The sequence below is a fragment of the Chanodichthys erythropterus genome, chromosome 4, assembly GCF_024489055.1.
Source record: "Chanodichthys erythropterus isolate Z2021 chromosome 4, ASM2448905v1, whole genome shotgun sequence".
NCBI lineage: Eukaryota > Metazoa > Chordata > Actinopteri > Cypriniformes > Xenocyprididae > Chanodichthys > Chanodichthys erythropterus.
Genome location: NC_090224.1, coordinates 33,043,692 through 33,068,324, shown reverse-complemented (window position 1 = coordinate 33,068,324; position 24,633 = coordinate 33,043,692). Strand labels below are relative to the sequence as shown.

Genomic DNA, 24,633 nt, shown 5'->3' with positions numbered 1-24,633 from the left:
ATTTTTTAATTGATCTCTTCTTGTAAACTCAGAGATGTGGATTTGGACAGCAATTAAATTACCACACGACTTTGGCGTTTGTCAAAAAACAGTAGGTAATTCGACCGGGGATTTTTACGTGGGTGGTGGGAGAAAAAACGCTGACATTCTGGATTCGGATGGCAATAAAATCACTGACTAGCCTCTGTAAATGCTGAAAATACCTTACATCCCCATGAGAAAAAAAATACAGTCTGAATAGGGCGATTAAATTTAATCAAGATTCTGAAAAAAGAAAAAGAAAAAATTCTTTACTAAGAATTTAAATAATACATTTTAATTTAAAAAAATTAAATTGTTGTGTTGGGAAGTCATGTAATGTAATACTGTAAAGTGTAAAGAATTTATTTATGAAACAAACAATTCAAACTCATTTCAAACTCACAGCACATCATCTTTTTCAATATACACACTACCATTGAAAAACATTTTTTAAACAAATTAATACTTTCATTTAGCAAGGATGCATTAAATTGACCATAAGTGACAGTAAAGATATTTATAATGTTACAAAAGATTTCTATTTCAGATAAATGCTGTTCTTTTAAACTTTCTATTCATCAAAGAATCCTGAAAAAAATATATTAAAACTTATATGAGATACACTATATTGCCAAAAGTATTGGGACACCCCTCCAAATCATTGAATTCAGGTGTTCCAATCACTTCCATGGCCACAGGGTTGCTCTCAGGAGCTCAGTGAATTCAAACGAGGTACCGTGATAGGTTGCTACTTGCTCAATAAGAAATTTTCTCACTAAATATTCCACGGTCAACTGTTAGTGGTATCACAACATAGTGGAAGCAATTGGGAACAACAGCAACTCAGTAACAAAGTGGGCCACGTAAAATCACAGAACGGGATCAGTGCATGCTGAGGCGCACAGTGCACAGAAGTCACCAACTTTCTGCAGAGTCAATAGCTACAGACCTCCAAACTTCATGTGGCCTTCAGATTAGCTCAAGAACAGTGTGTAGAGAGCTTCATGGAATGGGTTTCCATGGCTGAGCAGATCCAAGCCTTACATCACCAAGTGCAATGCAAAGCGTCGGATGCAGTGGTGTAAAGCACGACGCCACTGGACGCATTGGAGACGTGTTCTCTGGAGTGACCAATCACGCTTCTCTGTCTGACAATCCAATGGACGAGTCTGGGTTTGACGGTTGCCAGGAGAACAGTACTTGTCCGACTGCATTGTGCCAAGTGTAAAGTTTGGTGGAGGGGGGATTATGGTGTGGGGTTGTTTTTCAGGGGTTGGGCTTGGCCCCTTAGTTCCAGTGAAAGGAACTCTTAATGCTTCAGCATACCAAGACATTTTGGACAATTTCATGCTTCCAACTTTGTGGGAACAGTTTGGGAATGGCCTCTTCCTGTTCCAACATGACTGCACACCAGTGCACAAAGCAAGGTCCATAAAGACATGGATGAGTGAGTTTGGTCTGGAGGAACTTGACTGGCCAGCACAGAGTCCTGACCTCAACCCCATAGAACACCTTTGGGATGAATTAGAGCGGAGACTGCGAGCCAGGCCTTCTCGTCCAACATCAGTGCCTGACCTCACAGATGCGCTTCTAGAAGAATGGTCAAAAATTCCCATAAACACACTCCTAAACCTTATGGAAAGCTTTCCCAGAAAAGTTGAGGCTGTTAAAGCTGCAAAGGGTGGGCCAAATCCATATTAAACCCTACAGATTAAGAATAGGATGTCATCAAAGTTCATGTGCACATAGAGGCAGGTGTCCCAAAACTTTTGGCAATAGTGTATATCACAATATTACTGTTTTACTGTCTTTGTGTATTTTCAAATAAATGCAACTTTGTTGAGCATAAGACACTTTAGTTAATATCTGCTGCTCATCACTATGTTTTGGTCTCAGTTATTTAACTTAAATGTGTTTTAAATTTTATTCATTGTATTTGGTGTAAATGTATATGTTTAAGTTGAATGCAGTACCTCTAACTGAATTTATTCATTCAAAGACCCTTACTGTTTTGTGCCAGAAAGATATGTTGCTGATTAAATTGTATATTATATCATCTGATAGTTACAGGCCCACATTTAAAAAGACAACCTAATTTCTGTAGCTCTAGCTTGCAATGTAGTTAGCACCTTCTTAAAAGAGTAGCTTGACTGTAGTTTAACGATTGTAAATCACGAATAGCTTGTTTCAAGCAAGCTTCTCCAACACTGCACTTGGAGAAAATAAATAAATAAATCAATCAAGCACTAGAGGGCAGTGTCATAGCTCAGTTTAATAAAGCCCTAAACACCTGCTGATGGAACATGTCCAGGCTGACCTGCGTATTTGGGAACAACAGGTTTCAAAAAGCTATTATGGGAAATGCTTTTAATTTAATATATCCCACTGAAACAATGTCAGTGACTCTCTGCTTCAAAACACAAGGTTAGAGCAAAATGTTCACATATTTATTGAACCCAAAGGATTCCAACACACAAAAGCATCTCCTGAGGAGCAATTATGTGCAGCCTTCACATGGAAACGCTCTGAACACTGAGTGCACACTGAAGGGCACTACATTGATTATGCTGTTCATTTTCACTACAAAGGAATCTGTGAGCTAAATAACCCTCTGAGCTGAACACGCACGCAAACATGCACACTCTCTCTCTCTCTCTCTCTCTCTCTCTCACACAAACACAAACACAAACACACACACCTGTTGCCTGTTGCTTTGACAAGCTGCACTCAAGTGTTTGAACCACAGCAGAGCGTTCATTCTGTTCCCTGCCTGGAACTTATACGAGTTTCCTGTGGGCACACAAATCAATAAACACACAAAATGTTCACATTATAATATATTGCTAAATTGTAAATCTTTTCTCACAATATTGCATCAATATATCATTGTATGGACTGCACAGATACAAGTACAAGGCTTGTGATTGGCTGTCTCACCATGCTCCGAGTCTGTCAGCAGGAAGATGTCGGGATGCTCCGGGTCGTCTGCCATCATGGCCATTAAACCCAAAACAGAAACACTTTTGCTGGCGGTGGACTTGAACTGTGAAAATTACAGTTGAAATATTAACTGTAATTAAGCTGAAACAGTTAAAATATTAAAATGTTTCTAATCCATTTTTTTTCTAATTTAATAAAAACTGAGAATACAGTCAAATATTAAAATGCTTCTATTTATTTTTTCAGTTTTTAAATATTTTAAGTTACAAATTATATTAATGGCATTACAATTTGAATATAAATTAATTTAATTAATTTGAATTATTATTATTATTATTATTAAAAACTGAAAAATACACTCTTTTTTTTTTTTTAAATCTTTTGATCTATTTTCCCCCCAAATTTATTATATACATTTTTTATTACAAATTATATTAATGGCGTTCAAATTTATTTACATAAATTAATTTAATTAATTAAAAATACTGTTATAATTTCTAAATCTCATTTATCCAATTTAAGGTTAAAATTTTATTACAAATTATATTTAAATTCAAATTTGTATATAAATTCATTTAATTAATTCGAAACACTATTTTTATTATTATTAAAAACTAAAAATTACTGTCAAAAGATTAAAATTCTTCTAATCTATTTTTTCCTCATTTAAAATAAACATTTTAATTACAAATTATATTAATGGCATTCAAATTTGTATAGAAATGAATTAAATTAAAAATACATATAATTTCTAATAATCGATTTTTTTACCTTTAATGTGAAAACTTTATTACAAATTATATTACTTTAATTTAATTCCAATTTGTATATAAATTAATTTAATTAATTCAAAACACTATTATTATTATTATTATTGTCAAAATATTAAAATGCTTTAATCTATTTTTTTTTTTTTTCTAATTTAAGAAAGGCATTTGAATGACAAATTATATTAATGGCATTACAATTTGTATAGAAATACATTTCTTTAGAAAATATATTACTACTAGTACTACTAATTTAATTCATTTGAAAACTGAACATGAATTTCATCGTTTTAATATGAATACACATGCATACATCTCGACTTCATGCTTGTGCACAATTTTGAATGTACATGTATTGCAAATATTAAACAAGTAGCCCTGTGTGCGTAATCGTCTGTTACTAAGTGTGTATTTGATAGAGACATGTGCTGCTCATTAATCCTGATAATGTGTGATAGCTGGGCTTGCACTGATGATGTCATCCATCTCGTTATCCAATGACTGCAAACAGCTGCCCTCATTCAGCACTGAACCCTGATTAATCAGTCAAGCATGCTGTTTGTTAGCATCCTTCCTGGATCCAACCACTCTTCCTCTCTTCTCTACACCTCCTGGACAGCGTCACATCTTTACAAACGCCACCCAAGGCTTTCTGTCTGATTGAGTCCATTCGCCATAACTTTCCCTGGCTCACATGATCCCTATCTCTCCCAACCTCTCCTGCTGGATGGTATTAGAATAAGCACTCTTCCATCAATGTCATATTGAAGTGATTATGCAGGAAACAGTGATGCTCTCTTCCTCTCAGATGATGAGTGTCATTTCATCTGTATCAGCTTCAGATGGACCACCTTGGACTGTATAAAGCATATTGTACTCTAAAACGGTTCTAACATCAAAGACACACCCTTGTGAAAGAGAATCAGGTTTTTATTAGTCTGAAGGAAAATACAACTTTGCAGATTTATATAAGGAACACTAGTTTTTAGTCATGGAGTACACAGAGAAGTGTACTTCCATGACTGCTGTTCAAAAGTTTGGTGTCAGTAAGTGTTTTTTTTTGTTTGTTTTTTTTGGATGAAATTATTAGTTTTATTCAGCAAGGATGCATTAATTTGACCAAAAGTGTCAGTAAAGACATTTATAATGTTTCAACACACTTCTACACTTGAAAAATTGAAATCACTTAAATGAACTGAGTTCGTTTCACTCAAATAATAATGAAAGTTCATTGTACTTAATAGAAAAAAAGTTGTGTGAACTCCAAGTTTGATTGTAGTAAGCTGAACTTAATATGATTGAGTTGCAGCAGATTTCTAATTCCCAGCATGCTTTGCATCAGACTGTATAAAGAAAATAAATGTTGAAATTAAGTGTTATTTTGTGTGTATTCGCAAAAGATTAACATAGGGAGACATAAGTTAGTTAGTGTTTAATGTTGTGTTATGTTGGGATTTACAGGGTTCTGCTCTGTTCTACTAACTTAAATGAGTTGAGTATTCTGAACTTACTGAGTTTTGCAGTGTAGTTAAAATAAATGCTGTTCTTTTGAACTTTCCATTCATCAAAGAAGAGACTCCACTGATTTAGCAGTAAATCAGGATATTAGAATGATTTCTGAATGATCATGTGACACTGAAGACTGGAAAAATGATAATAATGTATTAAAAAAGAAGACAGTTATTTTAAAGAGTAATAATAATAATATTTTAAAATATTACTCTCATTGTTGGTAAATGTATTTCTTCTTTGAAAAACATTAAAATATCTTGTCAAATCCAAACTTTGAATGGTATAAAAACTGCACAATTTTAATAATTTATCCTAATTAATAAATCAAATAAATAATAATAGTTATTATTAATACTAATATCAAATAACATTATATTATAAATGTGTTTTTAATTATATTTTATATTATGAAACAATTACTTAGTCATAAAGAGAATGTAAATCCTAATAATCCTAAAATAGTCCTCTTTTCTTTAAACTCCTTTAATTCTTTGCCAGAATGGTTTGAGAAACTCATGTGTGTTGGTATCTGTGAAAGGGGGAAAGACTCACATGCTTCCTCTCTGTGGCCTTGAGGGACTTGGCAGTATAATAGTAAAGCTGAGTACCACAAAGTGCCACCCAATACTTAGTCCATGCTGCCACCTGCAGACAAGAAAAGACATCCGTCCATTCACTGAAGCAGTAGTGCAGAGAAATAAATACACATATTGACCATAGATATTTATCAACCACTCAACTGGTTAAATTACACGTAGACGTACGTACCCCCGCTTTCACAGACAAGGTGAACATGTAACAAGGACACTATAAAATAAAGTGTTACCAATTTTACCAAAAGTAAAAAATAAATAAATAAACAAAAATCCCCACAATGTCAGCTAAGTCTAATATATCAAGACATTTCCTGAGCAAGCAAAAAACAAAATGGAAGACCAAGCAGTAATCTGCACATATCGATCAAGATTAACTGAATGATATACTTATGGCAATTATCTGCTTATGTAAGATCTTATGTAAGAAAATGGAGCCAAAACTGTACAGCATATCTACATGCATATATGAGTAAAAGGTCTAGAAAGACAGAGATAGGCAGATTTAGTGGAAGCTCAAATATGTGCAGGAAATGTGGTTTTTAAAAGGCCTCTCAGCTCCCATTACTGGACTTTAACGTAGTTTCTTTTACTGCCTTGGCTCCCTTCACACACGCTCTCTGAGGAAACCGCTGGGTTTGATAGGGATAATGGACAAATGACTGACAGTTAAGAGACACTGTAGACCAAAAGATAAAAGAGCAGATTAGGAGGAGAGGGCAGAGGGGAAGACACAAAACGACAGAGATGGAGGAGTGTAGACAGAGAAAAGCACTTGAGCAAAAGATCCCAACTGGTTTTGATTTTACTTTGAACATCAAGCAGTGACCCAACTGAACCAAATTTGTTTATCACACTAAAGTGAAATTACATCAAAATCAAGCAACACGCACTACCGTTCACAGTCTGGGTTCAGTGTGATTTTTATTTATTTATTTTTAAAGAAGTTCAAATTAAAGTGATCAAAAGTGACTGTAAAGACATGTATAAAGTCACAGATTTCCATTTCAAATAAATGCTGTTCTTTTGAACTTTCTATTCATCATAGAATCCTGAAAAAAAGTATCATGGATTCCTCAAAAATATTAAAGGTGCCCTAGAATTAAAATTGAATTTATCTTGGCATAGTTGAATAACAAGAGTTCAGTACATGGAAATGACATACAGTGAGTCTCAAACTCCATTGTTTCCTCCTTCTTATATAAATCTCATTTGTTTAAAAGACCTCCGAAAAACAGGTGAATCTCAACATAACACTGACTGTTACGTAACAGTCAGGATCATTAATATGTACGGCCCAATATTTGCATATGCCAGTCCATGTTCAGGGCATTACACAAAGGCAGAACGTCTGGATGTGCACAACTGAATCATCAGACTAGGTAAGCAAACAAGAACAATAGCGAAAAATGGCAGATGGAGCGATAATAACTGACATGATCCATGATAACATGATATTTTTAGTGATATTTGTAAATTGTCTTTCTAAATGTTTTGTTAGCATGTTGCCAATGTACTGTTAAATGTGGTTAAATGTGGGGCAGGGAGCGCAAGATTTAAAGGGGCTGCAGCCTAAATCGGTGCATAGTTAATTATGCCCCAAAATAGGCAGTTAAAAAAAATTAATTAAAAAAAAATCTATTTGGTATTTTGAGCTGAAACTTCACAGACACATTCAGGGGACACCTTAGACTTATATTACATCTTGTAAAAACTTGTTCTAGGGCACCTTTAAACAGTTTTCCATCATTAGCACCAAATATGCAATGTAAAACCGAACAGTGAAATTAATTAAATGAAATGAGTTCATTGTACTTAACAGAAAAAAAGTTGTCTGAACACAATTTAATTGTAGTAAGCTGAACTTAAAGGGTTAGTTCACCCAAAAATGAATAATTACTCACCCTCATGTCGTTCCACACCTGTAAGACATTCGTTCATCTTTGGAACACAAATTAAGATATTTTTGATAAAAATCCGATGGCTCAATGAGGCCTCCATTGCCAGCAAGATAATTAACACTTTCAAATGTCCAGAAAGCTATTAAAGACGTATTTAAAACAGTTTATGTGACTACAGTCGTTCAGCCTTAATGTTATAAAGTGACAAGAATACTTTTTGTGTGCCAAAAAAACAAAATAACGTCTTTATCCAACAATATCTAGTGATGGGCGATTTCAAAACACTGCTTCATGAAGCTTCGAAGCTTTACGAATCTTTTGTTTCGAATCAGTGGTTCGGATAGTCACATGAATTGTTTTAAATATGTCTTGAGTAGCTTTCTGGGCATTTGAAAGTGTTAATTATCTTGCTGTCAATGCAGGCCTCACTGAGCCATCAGATTTTATCAAAAATATCTTAATTTGTGTTCCAAAGATGAACAAAGGTTTTACGGGTGTGGAACGACATGAGGGTGAGTAATTAATGACAGAATTTTTCTTTAATATGATTGACTTGAGTTGTAGCAGATTTCTAATTCAATGGCTCTCGGCCCCACCCCACGTGTCACAAACATTTTAAGTTGTACTAAAAAAGTGTTTTTTTTTTGAGCATTCTGAACCTATTGAGTTTTACAGAGTGAAGGAACATAGAAAAAAATGGAAATTCAAATTAATAAAATTACATTTTAAAGCAGTTACTTTAAATTGCAATAATAAAGTATAATATAACAGCATGATATAATAAATACATTATATTACAATGTATTAATTTTTATTTAATAATATTACTATGAAAATACACAAACTGTCCATGCTAGCTTTTCAAAATGTCAGATGAATAAGTATGAGAATAGATTTTTTGGACACACAACCTTTGACATCAACAATAAAATATTTGAAATTGTAATAATTTCACAATATTACTATATTTGATCAAATGTAGCCTTGGTGAGTATAAGAGACTTTCAAGACTTTTGAATGGTAGTAATGGTCTGCTATAATATAATATAATATAATATAATATAATATAATATAATATAATATAATATAATATAATATAATATAATATAATATAATATAATATAATATAATATAATATAATATAATGTTTTTATGAACACTGCCTTTGACATCAACAATAAAAAAAATATATGGGAAGCAATTTCTCCTTTTTAAAAGTTAATGATTCAATTTATTTGGTTTGCTATATAAAAAAAAAAAAAAAATCATCCTTAGTTGCATTTGTATTGCTGGCGCTACTTTGGGAAAGAAAGGAAGAGAAGGTAAATTAGATCACAGGGAGAGATCAAACGGAGTTTATGGATAGGAGACTGATGAGCTGAAGTACTTTGTTCTCACCGTGGGTTTCTTGCCCTCCTTGAGGACTGTTTTCCTGCGTAAGACACCCTGAACTGTGACGGCTCCTGGGTAAAGATGCACCGCCAGCTCCTCTGACTCAGCAGAGCTGCAGACACAAACACACACGCACACACACGCACACACACGCACACACACGCACACACGTTTAATTGACACACAGGGACATGTAACAGACTTTTTAAAAATACACACAAAATTATAAAATCACACAAGTGATAAAGAGCCACGATGTGAAAGTCATGATGTGAGAAGAAAGTGAGTGTTTGAGGGAAAGAGAGAGAAAATGAGTGAACTGTGAAAAACTGAAAAGGTAATATATCTGTTTTAAAGGGATAGTTCACCTAAAAATAAATTCTGTCATTGTTTATTCAACCACATGTAGTTCAAAAGATGCAATTAAGTCATTGATTTCAGTTCCAGAACTTTGATTTGTGAACAAATCATTTACACTGGTTCTGTGAACTGGATCAACTAATTCATCAAAAAGATCTGATTCAAAAGGGTGATTCATTCATGAACCTGCCAAGCAGAACTAGGACACAAGTCAAGTTTCTCATTGAAAATCAACTTTAATTTTGATTTGTTCCTCACACATAGCTACTATGTGTGAGGAACAAATCTTTTTTTTTTTGGTGCTTTCTGAAGCTTTAATCTCTAGTCTTCAAATCAATATAATTGCATAAAATAACAACCAGCACAGTCTTCAGAATCCTCTTTTCTTTTTTTCTTTTTTTCAACTAAGGAAATTGACAGGTTAGGAATGAGGGTGATTAAATTATGACATTTCGTTTTTTAGGTGAACTGTTTGTTTACTTCTGTTGCTACTTTTTTTCTTGTCTTATTTATTCTCTGCTACTACATACTGCCAAAAGCAATCACTTTTTTACAAGTACAGAAACAAAGCAACTCTACTGCCAACAAATGCCGTGTCTACAGACATTTAAGAGCCACAAAACATTCCTTTATCATTAACTTCTAAATCTAAACATAAAAAAAAACATAAAAAAAAAAAACAGCCTTACACCTTTTAAGATTATTTCACTGCCTCTGCCTCAATGAGATGGCTTTGGTTTAGTTTTATTTACTATGAGAGACAGACATAGGCAGCAGGATGGAAAGATCTTTAAAAAAAAAAAAAAAGCCTCAAATGTATAACATTAACTCTACTGTATACTGACATACTGCTCAAATACACTTTTGTTCACTTGATTAAAGTTTTTGTGACCATTTTCTACCCGTTCTCTAATGCTTATACAAACCCGATTCCAAAAAAGTCGGCACACTGTACAAATTGTGAATAAAAACAGAATGCAATGATGTGGAAGTTTGAAATTTCAATATTTTATTCAGAATACAGCATAGATAACATATCAAATGTGTAAACTGAGAAAATGTATCATTTTAAGGGGAAAAATAAGTTGATTTTAAATTTCATGGCATCAACACATCTCAAAAAAGTTGGGACAAGGCCATGTTTACCACTGTGTGGCATCCCCTCTTCTTTTTATAACAGTCTACAAACGTCTGGGGACTGAGGAGACAAGTTGCTCAAGTTTAGGAATAGGAATGTTGTCCCATTCTTGTCTAATACAGGCTTCTAGTTGCTCAACTCTCTTAGGTCTTCTTTGTCGCATCTTCCTCTTTATGATGCACCAAATGTTTTCTATGGGTGAAAGATCTGGACTGCAGGCTGGCCATTTCAGTACCCGGATCCTTCTACTACACAGCCATGATGTTGTAATTGATGCAGTATGTGGTCTGGCATTGTCATGTTGGAAAATGCAAGGTCTTCCCTGAAAGAGACGACGTCTGGATGGGAGCATATGTTGTTCTAGAACTTGGATATACCTTTCAGCATTGATGGTGCCTTTCCAGATGTGTAAGCTGTCCATGCCACACACACTCATGCAACCCCATACCATCAGAGATGCAGGCTCCTGAACGGAGCGCTGATAACAACTTGGGTTGTCCTTGTCCTCTTTAGTCCGGATAACATGGCATCCCAGTTTTCCAAAAAGAACTTCAAATTTTGATTCGTCTGACCACAGAACAATTTTACACTTTGCCACGGTCCATTTTAAATGAGCCTTGGCCCAGAGAAAACGTCTCTGCTTCTGGATCATGTTTAGATATGGCTTCTTTTTTGACCTATAGAGTTTTAGCCGGCAACGGCGAATGGCACGCTGGATTGTGTTCACCAACAATGTTTTCTGGAAGTATTCCTGAGCCCATGTTGTGATTTCCATTACAGTAGCATTCCTGTATGTGATGCAGTGCCGTCTAAGGGCCCGAAGATCACGGGCATCCAGTATGGTTTTCCGGCCTTGACCCTTACGCTCAGAGATTGTTCCAGATTCTCTGAATCTTTGGATGATATTATGCACTGTAGATGATGATAACTTCAAACTCTTTGCAATTTTTCTCTGAGAAACTCCTTTCTGATATTGCTCCACTGTTTTTTGCTGCAGCATTGGAGGAATTGGTGATCCTCTGCCCATCTTGACTTCTGAGAGACACTGCCACTCTGAGAGGCTCTTTTTATACCCAATCATGTTGCCAATTGACCTAATAAATTGCAAATTGGTCCTCCAGCTGTTCCTTATATGCACATTTAACTTTTCCAGCCTCTTATTGCTACTTGTCCCAACTTTTTTTGGAATGCGTAGCTCTCATGAAATTCAAAATGAGCCAATATTTGGCATGACATTTCAAAATGTCCCACTTTCAACATTTGATATGTTATCTATATTCTATTGTGAATAAAATATGTTTATGAGAATTGTAAATTATTGCATTCCTTTTTTATTCACAATTTGTACAGTGTCCCAACTTTTTTGGAATTGGGTTTGTACATTAAATAGGCTGTTTTGGCTACTGCAACTTTAAGATTTCTATATGTAGATGACCTCTGTTTTGATTGGCCATCCCTAATAATACTGAATATGTGCTGATATGCAAAAGTCGGTGGTCATCTGTTAACCATGAGTAACATATGTGCTTCATTGCTGAATTACTTTATCTAAGATTTTTTTTTTTTATTGCTTTTTCACAGCAGTGTTTTAAACATGATGTATTAAGCATGCTGTGCTTTAGCGTGCAGTACTCTCAGCATGGTAAACTCCTGTCTGAGAAGTTGAGTCTCGAAATTAAATTCACCCTTTTTAAAGCACAGATGTGGCCATCAAAGCACCGTTTGTGTAACAAATTAACCACAAACATGAAAATTGCTGTCTGACTTCAAATTATCTGCTGTAAGCAGTGTTCCCATTATTATTTACATAATTTGAAGGTCTGCATATGAAGTGATAGTTATTTATTCTATTTATTTGTTGAATATCAAGAAGTCACTCTACTGCACTATTCAGTTTTTTTAACTGTTCTATTTACATACATCTTAAAAAAAATATTTACACTAGCTCCACCCACCATTGCCTAGTTGGGGCACTCAAGTTTTAAAAAAAGTCTTCAGTGGTGCAGCAGTAGCAAGTAAGGCTCGCAGACCAGGCTTTTAACGCGAATGACGCGGGTTCGAATCCGCCTTTTGCTGAGCTCACATTTATTTTCAATAAAATTTAAAATAATGTACTAAAAGTGGACATAAACTCTGAACGAGTGTTTAATGTTATTAAAAGTGTTAGGGGAAGGTGTAGTGAGGGTTTTTATTCTCTTAATAAGGCAGCATCCATTTAATAATTTTAATATAGTAATTTACACTCTGATATTATTGCATCCTGTTAATGTCCGAAAATAATGCGGTGCAAATAGTATCTGCCAATATAAAGTTTAGATAGCATCCAATTACTATTTTCTCATTGCAAAGAACTGATACTTTTACATGGTGTAAATAGAATCTAATCGCTATTTTCACCTATGTAAATAGCATATCGCTAAGAAATGCTGCTATTTTCACTTAGCGCAAATATCCGCTGCATGTACAGATAATAGCCTATATATTTACTCCATGAACTAACTCTATGAATACGGAAAACAGTGATAGATGGACTTCTCAAACTTTAGGCTAAGGAGAAAATGCAACACCACTTTGAGGGGACCAAGCGAAAGTATTTCTGCTCAGCGCGCGACACTGGGCATCAACCACATGGCAAACGCTAATACTTCTTCATATACTGTTTACTTTCTTTGTATAACAGTTCTATCTAATAACATATTAGACATGATTGTTAAACAATACCGAGAGAGTCAAGTTCTGGCTGAAGGGTGACCTCTGACCTGACGTACGTCATAGCACCTCTCCAAATTTTTCTGGAAAACTTTTCATTTTAGACTTCTAACTTGTGACCAGCAATTTGTTATGCTCTATTCTCTGCGCTTCCACGTTGGTCAAATCTCACCTGATCTTACTCTATGCCTTTACCATACATCCTACATCAGGTCAGAGGTCACCCTTCCACCAGAACTCGACTCTCCCGTGAACTCGCGGATGGACGTTACCGGAAGTTAGTGATTACAGTTTATAAAGATGTAAATATGGATATTATTTATTTCAAAACCCCCCTGGAGCCGTATGGATTACTTTTATGATGGATGGATGTGCTTTTCTGCGCTTCAAAATCTCACGCCCCATTCACTACCATTATAAAGCTTGGAAGAGCCGTGATTTTTTTTAAAAATACAACTCGAATTGTATTTAGCTGAAAGAAAGTCATTTACAGCAAGGATGGTTTGAGGGTGAGTAAATTATGGGATCATTTTATTTTTTGGGGGAGTTAACCCTTTAAGACCAGCCTTTAAATGGTAATGGGTCTTGCTGACCACTTGTGAACGGATCATTGAAAACACTTAATACTAGGATGTACAAAGGACTATTTTTTCCAAATGATGCTTTATAACACTGCAGCAAGCGCCGCTATTGAAGCAAAGGTGAGAAGAGGCATGTGTGTGTTTGGAGAACAGAAAGCAGGAGCAATCAGAAGAGATGCTTCAGTGGCTTTTGCGGGTTTTGATTAGAAGCAACAAGCCACAACTGCGTAGAGTCAACATCACACGCGTGATTTAGAAAAAGCCCACCACCTGATTCCACAGCAAGAACACACACACTACACACTGTGACAGTAATAGTTCCCTCAGGTTTTCAGGGTAAGTCAGATAGAGAGAGAACCCAGGTGGGGGTCGGAGGGTTGTTGAGTTACCTGCTGGGCCTGAGCGCTCCTCTGCAGGAGATGCGGCCCACTCTGCTGACTGGGCCCAGAGAGTGGTAGAATCGAGTCCTGTAGAGTGTCAGTCATAGCGGGGCAGTGGTCAGTCACGGCCCTCACACACAACACACAGTACAGGCTGCGCTAGAGCTCTGTAGCCTGGACTCTTCTGAGTCTCCTTCTATGGTCTAAAGATTCTGGCTAACATGTCTAGGCAAACTGTTAGTATACGACAGATTTGCATTGGTGGTCAACCGATATGGGTTTTTCAGTAACCAATATGATACCTAGAAATAACCGTTAACAAAAACTATGATGAAATGTTCATCAACGAGCTTTATCTCCATGACCAAGACGAGGCATTGACTAGATGACACCAAGGTCATTAAACGATAACTGTGACGATATCAACATGATGTCAAGAATTTGAATCCCCTAATCAGAGATTTTCTGTTAATTTTCTACCCAGTGTTTTACTTAAAGGGTTAGTTCACCCAAAAATGAGAATTCTTTCATTAATTACTCACTCTCATGTCGTTCCACAACCGTAAGACCTTTGTTCTTCTAAAATATCTTAATTTGTGCTCTGAAGATGAACAAAGCTTTTACGGGTGTGGAACGACATGAGGTGAGTAGTTAATGGCTGAATTTTAATTTTTTGGGGGAAAAAACATGCTCTCTCTAGACTGCGGACGCGCTGCCGATCAGTGTTGCCAAGTCCGCGGTTTCCCGTCGGTTGAAGTGACCCCAAATATGATATTTTGCCCCTGGAATGTGGATTTTACCAGGCAAACCCCAGCAAAAATGCAGATTTTACCACCCGGAATTTTACCGGTGGACCCCCTGAAACGCGATTGGGTGGGATTTGTTGTGATAACCTGGCAACCCTGCTGATGATGTTCTGAAAACACAGACAAAGTAAGCTGGAACTCAGCGATCTCCATTGAGATATTCTGCTTAAATGAAAATGTCATTCAGTCAATCTGTGTTCCATCACGATCAGCTTGTGATGTTTGCCACAACTAAATCTACGATCAGTGATGAACTGTAATAAATCTCGACATGAATCTCACATATGTTGTTTGTTATTACGGTTGCTGAAGTTGCTGTTGCTTTAATAGAAAAACATTAAAGCTGCAATATGAAATATTTTCTGTCTGCTAGAGGCCTATTCAAAACAAAGGCGTAGCTAGATGACTACAAATTTGAGCGCAGAATCTTGGGACATGTGGTCTTCACCTCAACGGCCGATGGAAAAGAATTGGGATAGGACTCAAATCATGTTCATGGATGCGATTATTAACGTTACTGTAGTATGAAGCAGAGCAGGACCGAGAGTTGTGGGAGCTGAACGAGGAGCTGGAGCGATTTTTAACGAGAGACGAATGCAACACACGCCGAGAGCAGCGGAGCTTCCGCTTTTCCGGTCATGTGTATAAGGTAACCCAGCTCTGTTTATCATATTACATATTTGAGTTTGTTGAAAATGACTTTATAATGTTACTCTGTGCGTTCGCTCGGCGGCTGCTGTGAGACACTGTCACACACTAGAGTAAGACAGATCGATTTTAGAATATCATATTAAATGCTGAGTGGCTTGTGTTGATAAGCATGCAATTAATTTTGAAACGCATTGTATGATGGAGAAAATTATGTATTACTGTTACTAAAAATAAAGCTGCATCTGATTATGCTATGTTAGCTACTCTAAAAATAGTGTGTTTCTCTGAGGCATGGTAAAGCATGGTACTCAAGAAAATCAAGAAAATTAGATTTAAACAATAAGACTAAACGTGTTGAGCTACATAACAATAATTCATTTTCTGTCTATAAATATATCAAAGCAGTTGTTCCCTTTAAATCATGTAAATATTAAAGCGTCTTTGGTGTTTTCATGGTTTCTAAAAATAAAACCGAGGGTAACACGGGTATGACGCAATTGACAGGCGACTCCTCACACATCCTGGAGCCTTGGTTAAAATTGCAATTTTCTCACGATTTTACGAATTAGTTGCAAACATTTGGGATATTGTAAGTACTCAACTGAACAAAATATATAACATTGGCCTAGTGGTTTTTGGATATTTTACTGCAAAATTCTTACATATTGCACCTTTAAAGTAAAGTGTAATTACTATTTGGAATTTCACTGTTTTAAATTTTTGTGAGAAGTTTCTCGTTTGACCAGTTTTCATAATGCAGAGAACGTGTTCATTTAATTAACTTCCTATTTGTTAATATAAAACCAGACTGTCTTTTTTAGAACATAGAAGGAGACAAAGGGGTCTTCGACATGCATTTAGGGTACAGCTAGGATGTCTGTGTACACCTGATGCATAATGGCATGTAGCGACCGTCACAAATGACTCTCTCATACTCAGTTCCTGTTACAGGAAGTTTCTCTCATTAGCTACAATAGAGGTAGAGCTCTAATGAGGGAATATGATGATCATTTGGGGTTGAAGGAAAGCACAGGCAGCTGAGGGATGCAGAACACACTCTTGTGCCGCAAAGCACATTTTCTAATGCAAAGGTCTTTTATATTCACATGCTGTTCAATTATGGGAAACTATAAGTCTTAAAGCAGGTTTATGTCACACTCAAGACTGTTAATTCATTCCAAATAATAAACCAATAACTTTAAAAGTGATTGTGTTAAGTTTATGATGATGAAGAAACATTCCATGTGCAAAAGAGCTTGGAAGAGACTGAGGGGATTCCAGCATGTTCCATGAAGACATGCTGTGTCCACATATATGCACGCATGTGGTCATGTATGTGCACATGTAATTTTCTGATTGACTGCTTGCATGTTTTAGAGGACTCACCTCTCAAAGGCAGGCCAAGACATCTCCTCACTGAGCTCCGAGCCTTCACTGCTTCCTGAAATGACAAGAGCATGACATATATTGATAAAAAAGAAGCATTGCCCATGATCCAATAGCTTTCTGTGTATGTTTGTGTGTTATACCCAGTGAAATGCCGCTAGACAGCGTTGAGCTCTCCGCCTGCCCTCGTGTGGGCGTGTGACTTTCCAGCACGCTGTCGTCCAGCAGATGTCTGGATCCGGCGTTGGGAAACGTTGCGCTTTTAAACTCCACCGTGTTTGTTTTGTGGATAAAACTGCAGCACACACAGGAAAGAGTTAAAGATCGAGTTTTCTTACTCAACAGAAACCAGAAGATTATCACATGTAGAAACTGCATGGCAATATAAGGCAGATCCTACTTCTGAGAATTTCTGCTTTATGCTTCAGAGCAGTTTCTACAAAGTGTACCAAGCTAGAAACAAAGCTAGTAAAGCAGTGAAACGGAAGGCATGAGATATAGGTTGAAGAGTGACTTATGGCCTGAATGAAAATGAGGCTGTGAGGGACAGAAATAAATTTACTCAATGCCATATTGTACTGCTGATAAGGTGTCAGACAAAACACTGAAAATATATGGCACTTAATATCAATAATACATGTACATTTTACAATTTAAAACTATTTGATGTAAAACTACCTTCAAAATTACCTTAAAAACAATCACACAAATATGCAACATTCCTTAAAAATGTAAACATAATTTATATACTTTTTTCTCTTTAAAATTGATGTTTATTTAATGTATAAAATTATTATTACTAGAGTATTACAAAAAGTAAATAAATAAAACAAATCAAAGTTGTAAACAAAACAACAAAAAATTTGGGATGGTTTCATATAAATTATTTGCTCATACAATAGCTCACACTCCTGATATAAGTAATATCAGGAGTGTAATAAGTACTAATAAATAAGTGTACTAATAAGTAATAATAAGTACTATAATAAATAGCCAATATCCTATTAATATGCATGCTAATAAGCAACTAGTTAAAAGTGTTACCGACAATTTGTACTTCCATCAAAGTCTAATTTGTTATTTTGTTCAATATAATTGTACATGGCTCCAACTCGTCTATAAACAAAGAACAACTAAAGATATCTGAACACAGGAAAAGTGCACGGAATTAATTAGGCCACGGTGAATGAATGGAGCATATGAGGCAAACGCACTTGTAGCCAAGGCTGTGGCACTTCCTGTGTCCGTAGGTGATGAGGTTCCGGGGTGAGGGGGGCGTTGGCGGGACTTTAGGCAGGGCACCCTCGGCAACGTTACCACGACGACCACATAGCGGTGACGCAGATGTTTCTGGACCTGTGTCAAAAATAGCAAACATGCTAATCATTAACAACAGCGTGAGACGATAAAGATGCTTAACACAGATTTGGAGAGAGCAAATCTAAACCAATGAGATTTCACTGTGGGCGGAGCAAACCAGCGTGACTTAACAAATGGAAGCCAAACGTACGACAAAATATCGTCACATCATGGTTGTATTTGGTTAGGCAGATAAAGATAAAGTGAGTCTTCAGAAAATTTGGACTAAACCACTATTCATATAGATTAGTTTTATGATCTCTTTATGAACTTTTTGAAGCGTCATAGTGTCAGTTGCATAGCTGTCAACAGAGGGACAGAAATCTCTCAGATTTCATCAAAAAGATCTTCATTTGTGTTCCGAAGCTGAACAAAGGTCTTACGGGTTTGAAACGACATTTTCATTTTTACAGTAGGCGAACTATGCCTTTAAACTTCAATGAGTGTGGGATATGCTTCTCACCTGTGAGGTCTTCTCTAGAGGCAGTGGTGCGAGGTGTGCTGGTAGCTGGTGGCTCAATCTTTAGGGACAACCTGATACATACACAAACATAAGTATCACTAAAAACTTAAGCTAAAAGTATAATATATGACATAATCTAAACACAGCTCCTACTCACTTATAATTGTCATCTTCCACAAACTTCTGTAACTCCTCAATGTAGCGAACAGAGTTGAGATACTTCTGGACATGCGGCAATACTGGGATATCTGAGAAAGTGGGAAAAATGAATTCACACAGTTAAGGCCCATTCACACTAAGAACATTATTATATGTCCACACAATATCGTTCTGTTTATTCTAAGCAAATTCTGCAGTTTTGTCATCTGCCACTTTAAAAGGTTAGTTCACCCAAAAATGAAATTTCTGTCATTAATTACTAGGGCCGGGACAATACATCGATGCATCGTTATTCGAGAGATGATCCTGGATCGATTCTGATACTTCAGTATGTATCGCGATTTTCTCTCGAAACGATTTTAGAGCTTAGTTTTCAACAGCAGATGGCATTACGTGCTTACACTTCCTTACACCTTGTGAACCTTCTATAAAATTATCATTGATAAAGTCCGAAAAGGCTGAAGCGAATTGACCCTTCGCAAAGACACGCCCCCCCGTAGTTACTGTTGCTTTGTTCGATAAGACATGGTGCCGTCACCCACACATAGTGTAAAATACATTGCGGAGCAAAGAGGACACTGACAACACGTCGACAGACAAGACTTACAAATTGTGTAATTTATTTTTTAAAGAAATTCGATTAAAATAAAAAACGTTTTGTAGCTCTTTACTGTATCGTGACAGATTGCTGTAGTGCCTCAGATCAAGCGGCCCGTGAACAGATCATCTCTTCCTACTAGTTAATTTATAGCATCAAATAAACATGAATGAACATGAGAAGGAATGTTGTTTCAAATGCGGAAAGACGTAATTATACACCATTTTTCAAGTTTAAGTCCACCGAGGTTAATCTTCTAACTCCCGACTGCTTTGTCGGACAAAATGGCGGATTTGGTGTTATAATTGGTTAGATCGCCTGTCAATCAAACTTCCAGCGAAGGGTCAATTACGTCTATACAACGTAATCAGCGTAGGAGACCGACAAGGGAGAGACAAAATTGTTGAATAGTCGTTATTTTTGTTTCATTTTGTTTTTGCGCACAAAAAGTATTCTCGTCACTTCATAACATTAAGGTTGAACCACTGTAGTCATGTGGACTATTTTAATGATGTCTTTACTACTTTTCTGGACCTTGATCGAAAAAAAATCGTATTTTATCAAAAATATCTTCATTTGTGTTCTGAAGATGAACGAATCTTACAGATTTGGGACGATATGAGGGTGAGAAATTAATGACAGAAATGTCATTTTTGGGTGAACTAACCCTTTAAATGCTCAAGCTCAAATCAGGATGGATTTTGATTGACTGTCAATGTATCAGCTGGGAAAAAATCATTCTGAAAGTGATTCCAACAATATTGTTTCTCTGTGACATTAATGTTATCATTGTGGTGTGGGACTCCGCTAATCTTTTATATTTAGGATGATTTTTAGAACTCTATCTTTATCATTATTGTTATAATTATGTCCTTGGTGTGAACAGGCCTTTACTTCTGTTCATTTCCCCAAAGAAAACAAACACACATATGTGATACGCACCATATTCACAGGATCTCTGCAGGTCTGAGATGATTCTCAGAATGTTGTTCATGAGGTTGGAACGCTGTTCATTTTCAAGAATGCTGCCAGTGGAAGGATACGCCGAATCGATGTAGGTCAGATCAGACAGATATATACCTGCAAATACACATACAAAAAAAAAAAAAAATAATAATAATAATATTAAGTAAATAATCATTTTCGAACAACATTTACAGCAAAATAGCAACCTGAAGTCTTTCATTTTCAAAAGGGCCATCGGTCAAAAAAAAGAAAAAAAAGTGTATTATTTCAAGCAACAATTTTCTTTGTTTCGTAACTTTACATATATTTCAACTTATTTCTCCTTTCCTATCAGAAATCTTTATTTTTTTGTGCTCTGTGACAGACAGTCTTTCTCTGGCCCGTTTACAGAGAGTGCTCATTTCATACTGAATAAATATTTGGATTAGTGAGGAACATTATGTGCAGGAAGTATCTGCATTAGGAAGAAAGATGTGCAGCTTCTGGAGAAAAAAAATGGCAGCATGTAACTGATCTCTACAGCCACACTGTTTGGAAAAATTGAATATTGATTATATTAAAGTGCGTTTGTGACAGCATGTTCTTATGAATATAAGCTTGGGACAGCAAACAAGCACCAGTCCAATACAGACATTACATCAGTGCATCACATCTGTGATGATCTTCAAAAATTACACTACACAAGCCACCGATGTGGATGACGGAATGATAAATGAAAGTTTGAGAAAATAAAAGAGACAAATCAATCCCGGATTCCAGACTGATTGAAAACAGACAGAGAATTAGAACATTGTAAGCGTTGTTTAAAATATCATTACTGTTCATCTCTCAGAAAATCTGGGTTAAGATAAATATTCACAGCCTTGTGCCTAACAACACATGCAAACAACTCAGACCAAACATATTGTAGAGCCACACTGACTAAAAACAGACAGAATCCCACAGTAACTTATGATGACAGAATGATTAGATCGGTAACATATCTAACTGCACAGTGGTGTGGGTGGATACTGAGGATTGCTAGGATTGGAAGTGCAGTGGGTGGAGTGCATCAAGTGATTGACAGCCCAAGACATCTACATCTAAACAGAAGAATTCCACACACATTAGCATGACTAATGGAAATAATTTTTAAGATAAAAATTCTGAATAAATAATTCAATAAACAAATGATAAGCTTAGACTTTTGGACCCCCTATACACCAATCAGACATAACATTATGCCAATCTACCTAATATTGTGTTTGTCCCCCTTTTGCTGCCAAAACAACTCTGACCAGTCGAGGCATGGACCCCTCTAGACCCCTGAAGGTGTGCTGTGGTATCTGCACCATGATGTTAGCAGCAGATCTTTTGAGTCTTGTAAGTTGTGAGGTGGAGCCTCCATGGATCGGACTTATTTGTTCAGCACATCCCACAGAAGCTAGATTGGATTGAGATCTGGGGAATTTGGAGGCCAAGTCAACACCTCAAACTCATTGTTGTGCTCCTCAAATCATTCCTGAACCATTTTTGCTTTGTGGAAAGGCACATTATCCTGCTGAAAGAGCCACAGCGAACCAGGGAATACGGTTTCCATGAAAGGGTGTACATGGTCTGTAGCAATGCTTAGGTAGGTGGTACGTGTCAAAGTAACATCCATATGGATGGCAGGACCCAAGGTTTCCCAGCAGAACATTGCCCAAAGCATCACACTGCCTCCGCCCACTTGTCTTCTTCCCATAGTGCACCTGGTGCCATGTGTTAACCAGGTAAGCAATGCACACACACGGCCATCTACGTGATGTAAAAGAAAACATGATTCATCAGATCAGGCCACCTTCTTCCATTGCTCCGTGGTCCAGTTCTGATGCTCACGTGCCCACTGTTGGCGCTTTTGGCGGTGGACAGGTGTCAGCATGGGCACCCTGACTGGTCTATGCAGCCCCATACGCAACAAACTGTGATGAACTGTGTATTCTGACACCTTTCTATCAGAACCAGCATTAACTTCTCGAGCAATTTGAGCTACAGTAGCTTGTCCGTTGGATCACACACAGGCCAGCCTTCGCTCCCCACGTGCATCAGTGAGTCTCCGCTGCCCATGACCCTGTCGCCAGTTCACCACTGTTCCTTCCTTGGACCACTTTTAAAAGATACTGACCACTGCAGACCGGGAACACCCCACAAGAGCTGCAGTTTTGGAGATGCTCTGACCCAGTCGTCTAGCCATCACAATTTGGTCCTTGTCAAACTCGCTCAATTCCTTACACTTGCCCATTTTTCCTGCTTCTAACACATCAACTTTGAGGAAAAAAAATTTCACTTGCTTACTAATATATCCCACCCACTAACAGGTGCCGTGATGAAGAGATGATCAGTGTTATTCACTTCACCTGTCAGCGCTCATAATGTTATGCCTGATCGATGTATATGTAGTACACTACTGTTCAACAGTTTAGGCTTGGTAAAATTGTATTAATTTGACCAAAATAATATTGTGAAATAATAGAACAATTTAAAATAGCTGGACAATTTAAAATGTAATTTATTCCTGTGATGGCAAGGCTGAATTTTCAGCATTCAGTACTCTAGTCTGCAGTGTCACATGTTAACATCTCTTATTATTATCAAAACCATTGCTGGTTAATATATGTGGAAACCAGATATATTTTTAATTAATAGAAATTTCAGAAGAACAACATTTATTTAAAACAGAAATCTTTTGGAACAATGTGAATGACCAATTTAATGTATCCTTGCTTAATAAAAAGTATTAATTTCTTTAAAAAAAAAAAAAAAAAAAAAACCTTACTCACCCCAAATATTTGAACAGTAGTGCATGTAATTTTACCATCAATGTATAAAGTGAAAGAGCGTGAGAGAAGAAGAGAGATGGCCGCTTTGTGAATGTCAGACAAAGCTCAGGCACAAGCTAAATATTATTGTGGGAAAGCAGAACGGGAGAAAATCTCTACCGAACAGGAGACGTCTGTCCATTTCCTTAACACCTCATTTAAAAGGGTGAAGTCCAGCCATTCAGGCATCACACCTCTGCAGATCACACACACACAAAAATTCAATTCATAACAATGAAAATCAAACAAACGCCAAACTCGTACTCTAACTACACTACTGACCAGAGCTCAAAACAAACAACCAGGGAGAAAAACCTTATGAGATCAAAATAAGAGCAACATTTACACAGTTGAGATGGGGTGTTCCCCATTTCTTTCAATACGAAATTGTTCACAAAAAGAAAAATCAATTCTTCCTTCTAGAACATGCTGTCAATAACCACAGAACACATTTTTTTTTAACTTAAAAAGTGTGTTTTTTTTAAAGTAAAAGTAATTTTTTAAATAAAAACAATTACAATGGAAGTCTTTGGAGTTTCAAGGGCATAGAAAGTAGAAATGTGCAGTTTATATTTTGTTAAAGACCATATATTCTTATATTTCATAATTTTTCTGTACTTAAATGTGTGGTATTTGACCAGTAAAATGTATAAACTGTCCTTTTTAGTAAGTCTACTGTTCTTGAACTTCTGTTTAATATGTTAATTCTTCTGAGTGGATTTTATGTCTCTTTATGGAAAAATTGCTTGTTTTATGCAAAGAGAGGGTTTACTGTCATTATACGGTCATGACAGGAGTTTATAGACTGTATAATGTTACATAGACTAGTTTAGTAAGCGATTTTTTATTACACTAGTCACATGTAAACACATGTAATATGTTTACATCTTTGTGGTTATATATTCAAAACCATTTTACTATTTTAACATTTGTACCAGTGCAGTAGTTCAGTGCTATTCGCTATGGAAAACTAACAGAAAAAAGGCCCTTAAAGGTATAGTTCACCCAAACATGAAAAATTATGCAATTTATTCACACTTACCTCACGTTGTTCCAAACTTGTATGATATTCTTTCAAAAAGATTTATTAAGAATGTTTCACTTGTTTTTGTCC

At 36.3% G+C, this 24,633-nt stretch overlaps 1 protein-coding gene across 4 annotated transcripts in view; it reads right to left on the bottom strand.

Annotated features, from left to right (window-relative positions):
- The window catches only part of ralgps2 (Ral GEF with PH domain and SH3 binding motif 2), a 148,454-nt gene that overhangs the window by 5,599 nt on the left and 118,222 nt on the right, over positions 1-24,633 (bottom strand). The window contains exons 10-20 of one of the 4 annotated variants that reach the window (XM_067384770.1): positions 20,659-20,796; positions 19,117-19,207; positions 18,960-19,030; positions 18,352-18,493; positions 17,281-17,432; positions 17,138-17,192; positions 14,304-14,381; positions 9,133-9,238; positions 5,793-5,885; positions 2,959-3,064; positions 2,720-2,811 (exon numbers count right to left, since the gene is read on the bottom strand). In XM_067384770.1, the coding sequence (XP_067240871.1) occupies positions 2,720-2,811; positions 2,959-3,064; positions 5,793-5,885; positions 9,133-9,238; positions 14,304-14,381; positions 17,138-17,192; positions 17,281-17,432; positions 18,352-18,493; positions 18,960-19,030; positions 19,117-19,207; positions 20,659-20,796 (1,124 nt within the window). Of the gene's footprint in view, positions 1-2,719; positions 2,812-2,958; positions 3,065-3,926; positions 4,586-5,792; positions 5,886-9,132; positions 9,239-14,303; positions 14,382-17,137; positions 17,193-17,280; positions 17,433-18,351; positions 18,494-18,959; positions 19,031-19,116; positions 19,208-20,658; positions 20,797-24,633 lie in introns of those variants that run through there. The other 3 variants (XM_067384771.1, XM_067384772.1, XM_067384773.1) reach the window with 3 other exon arrangements.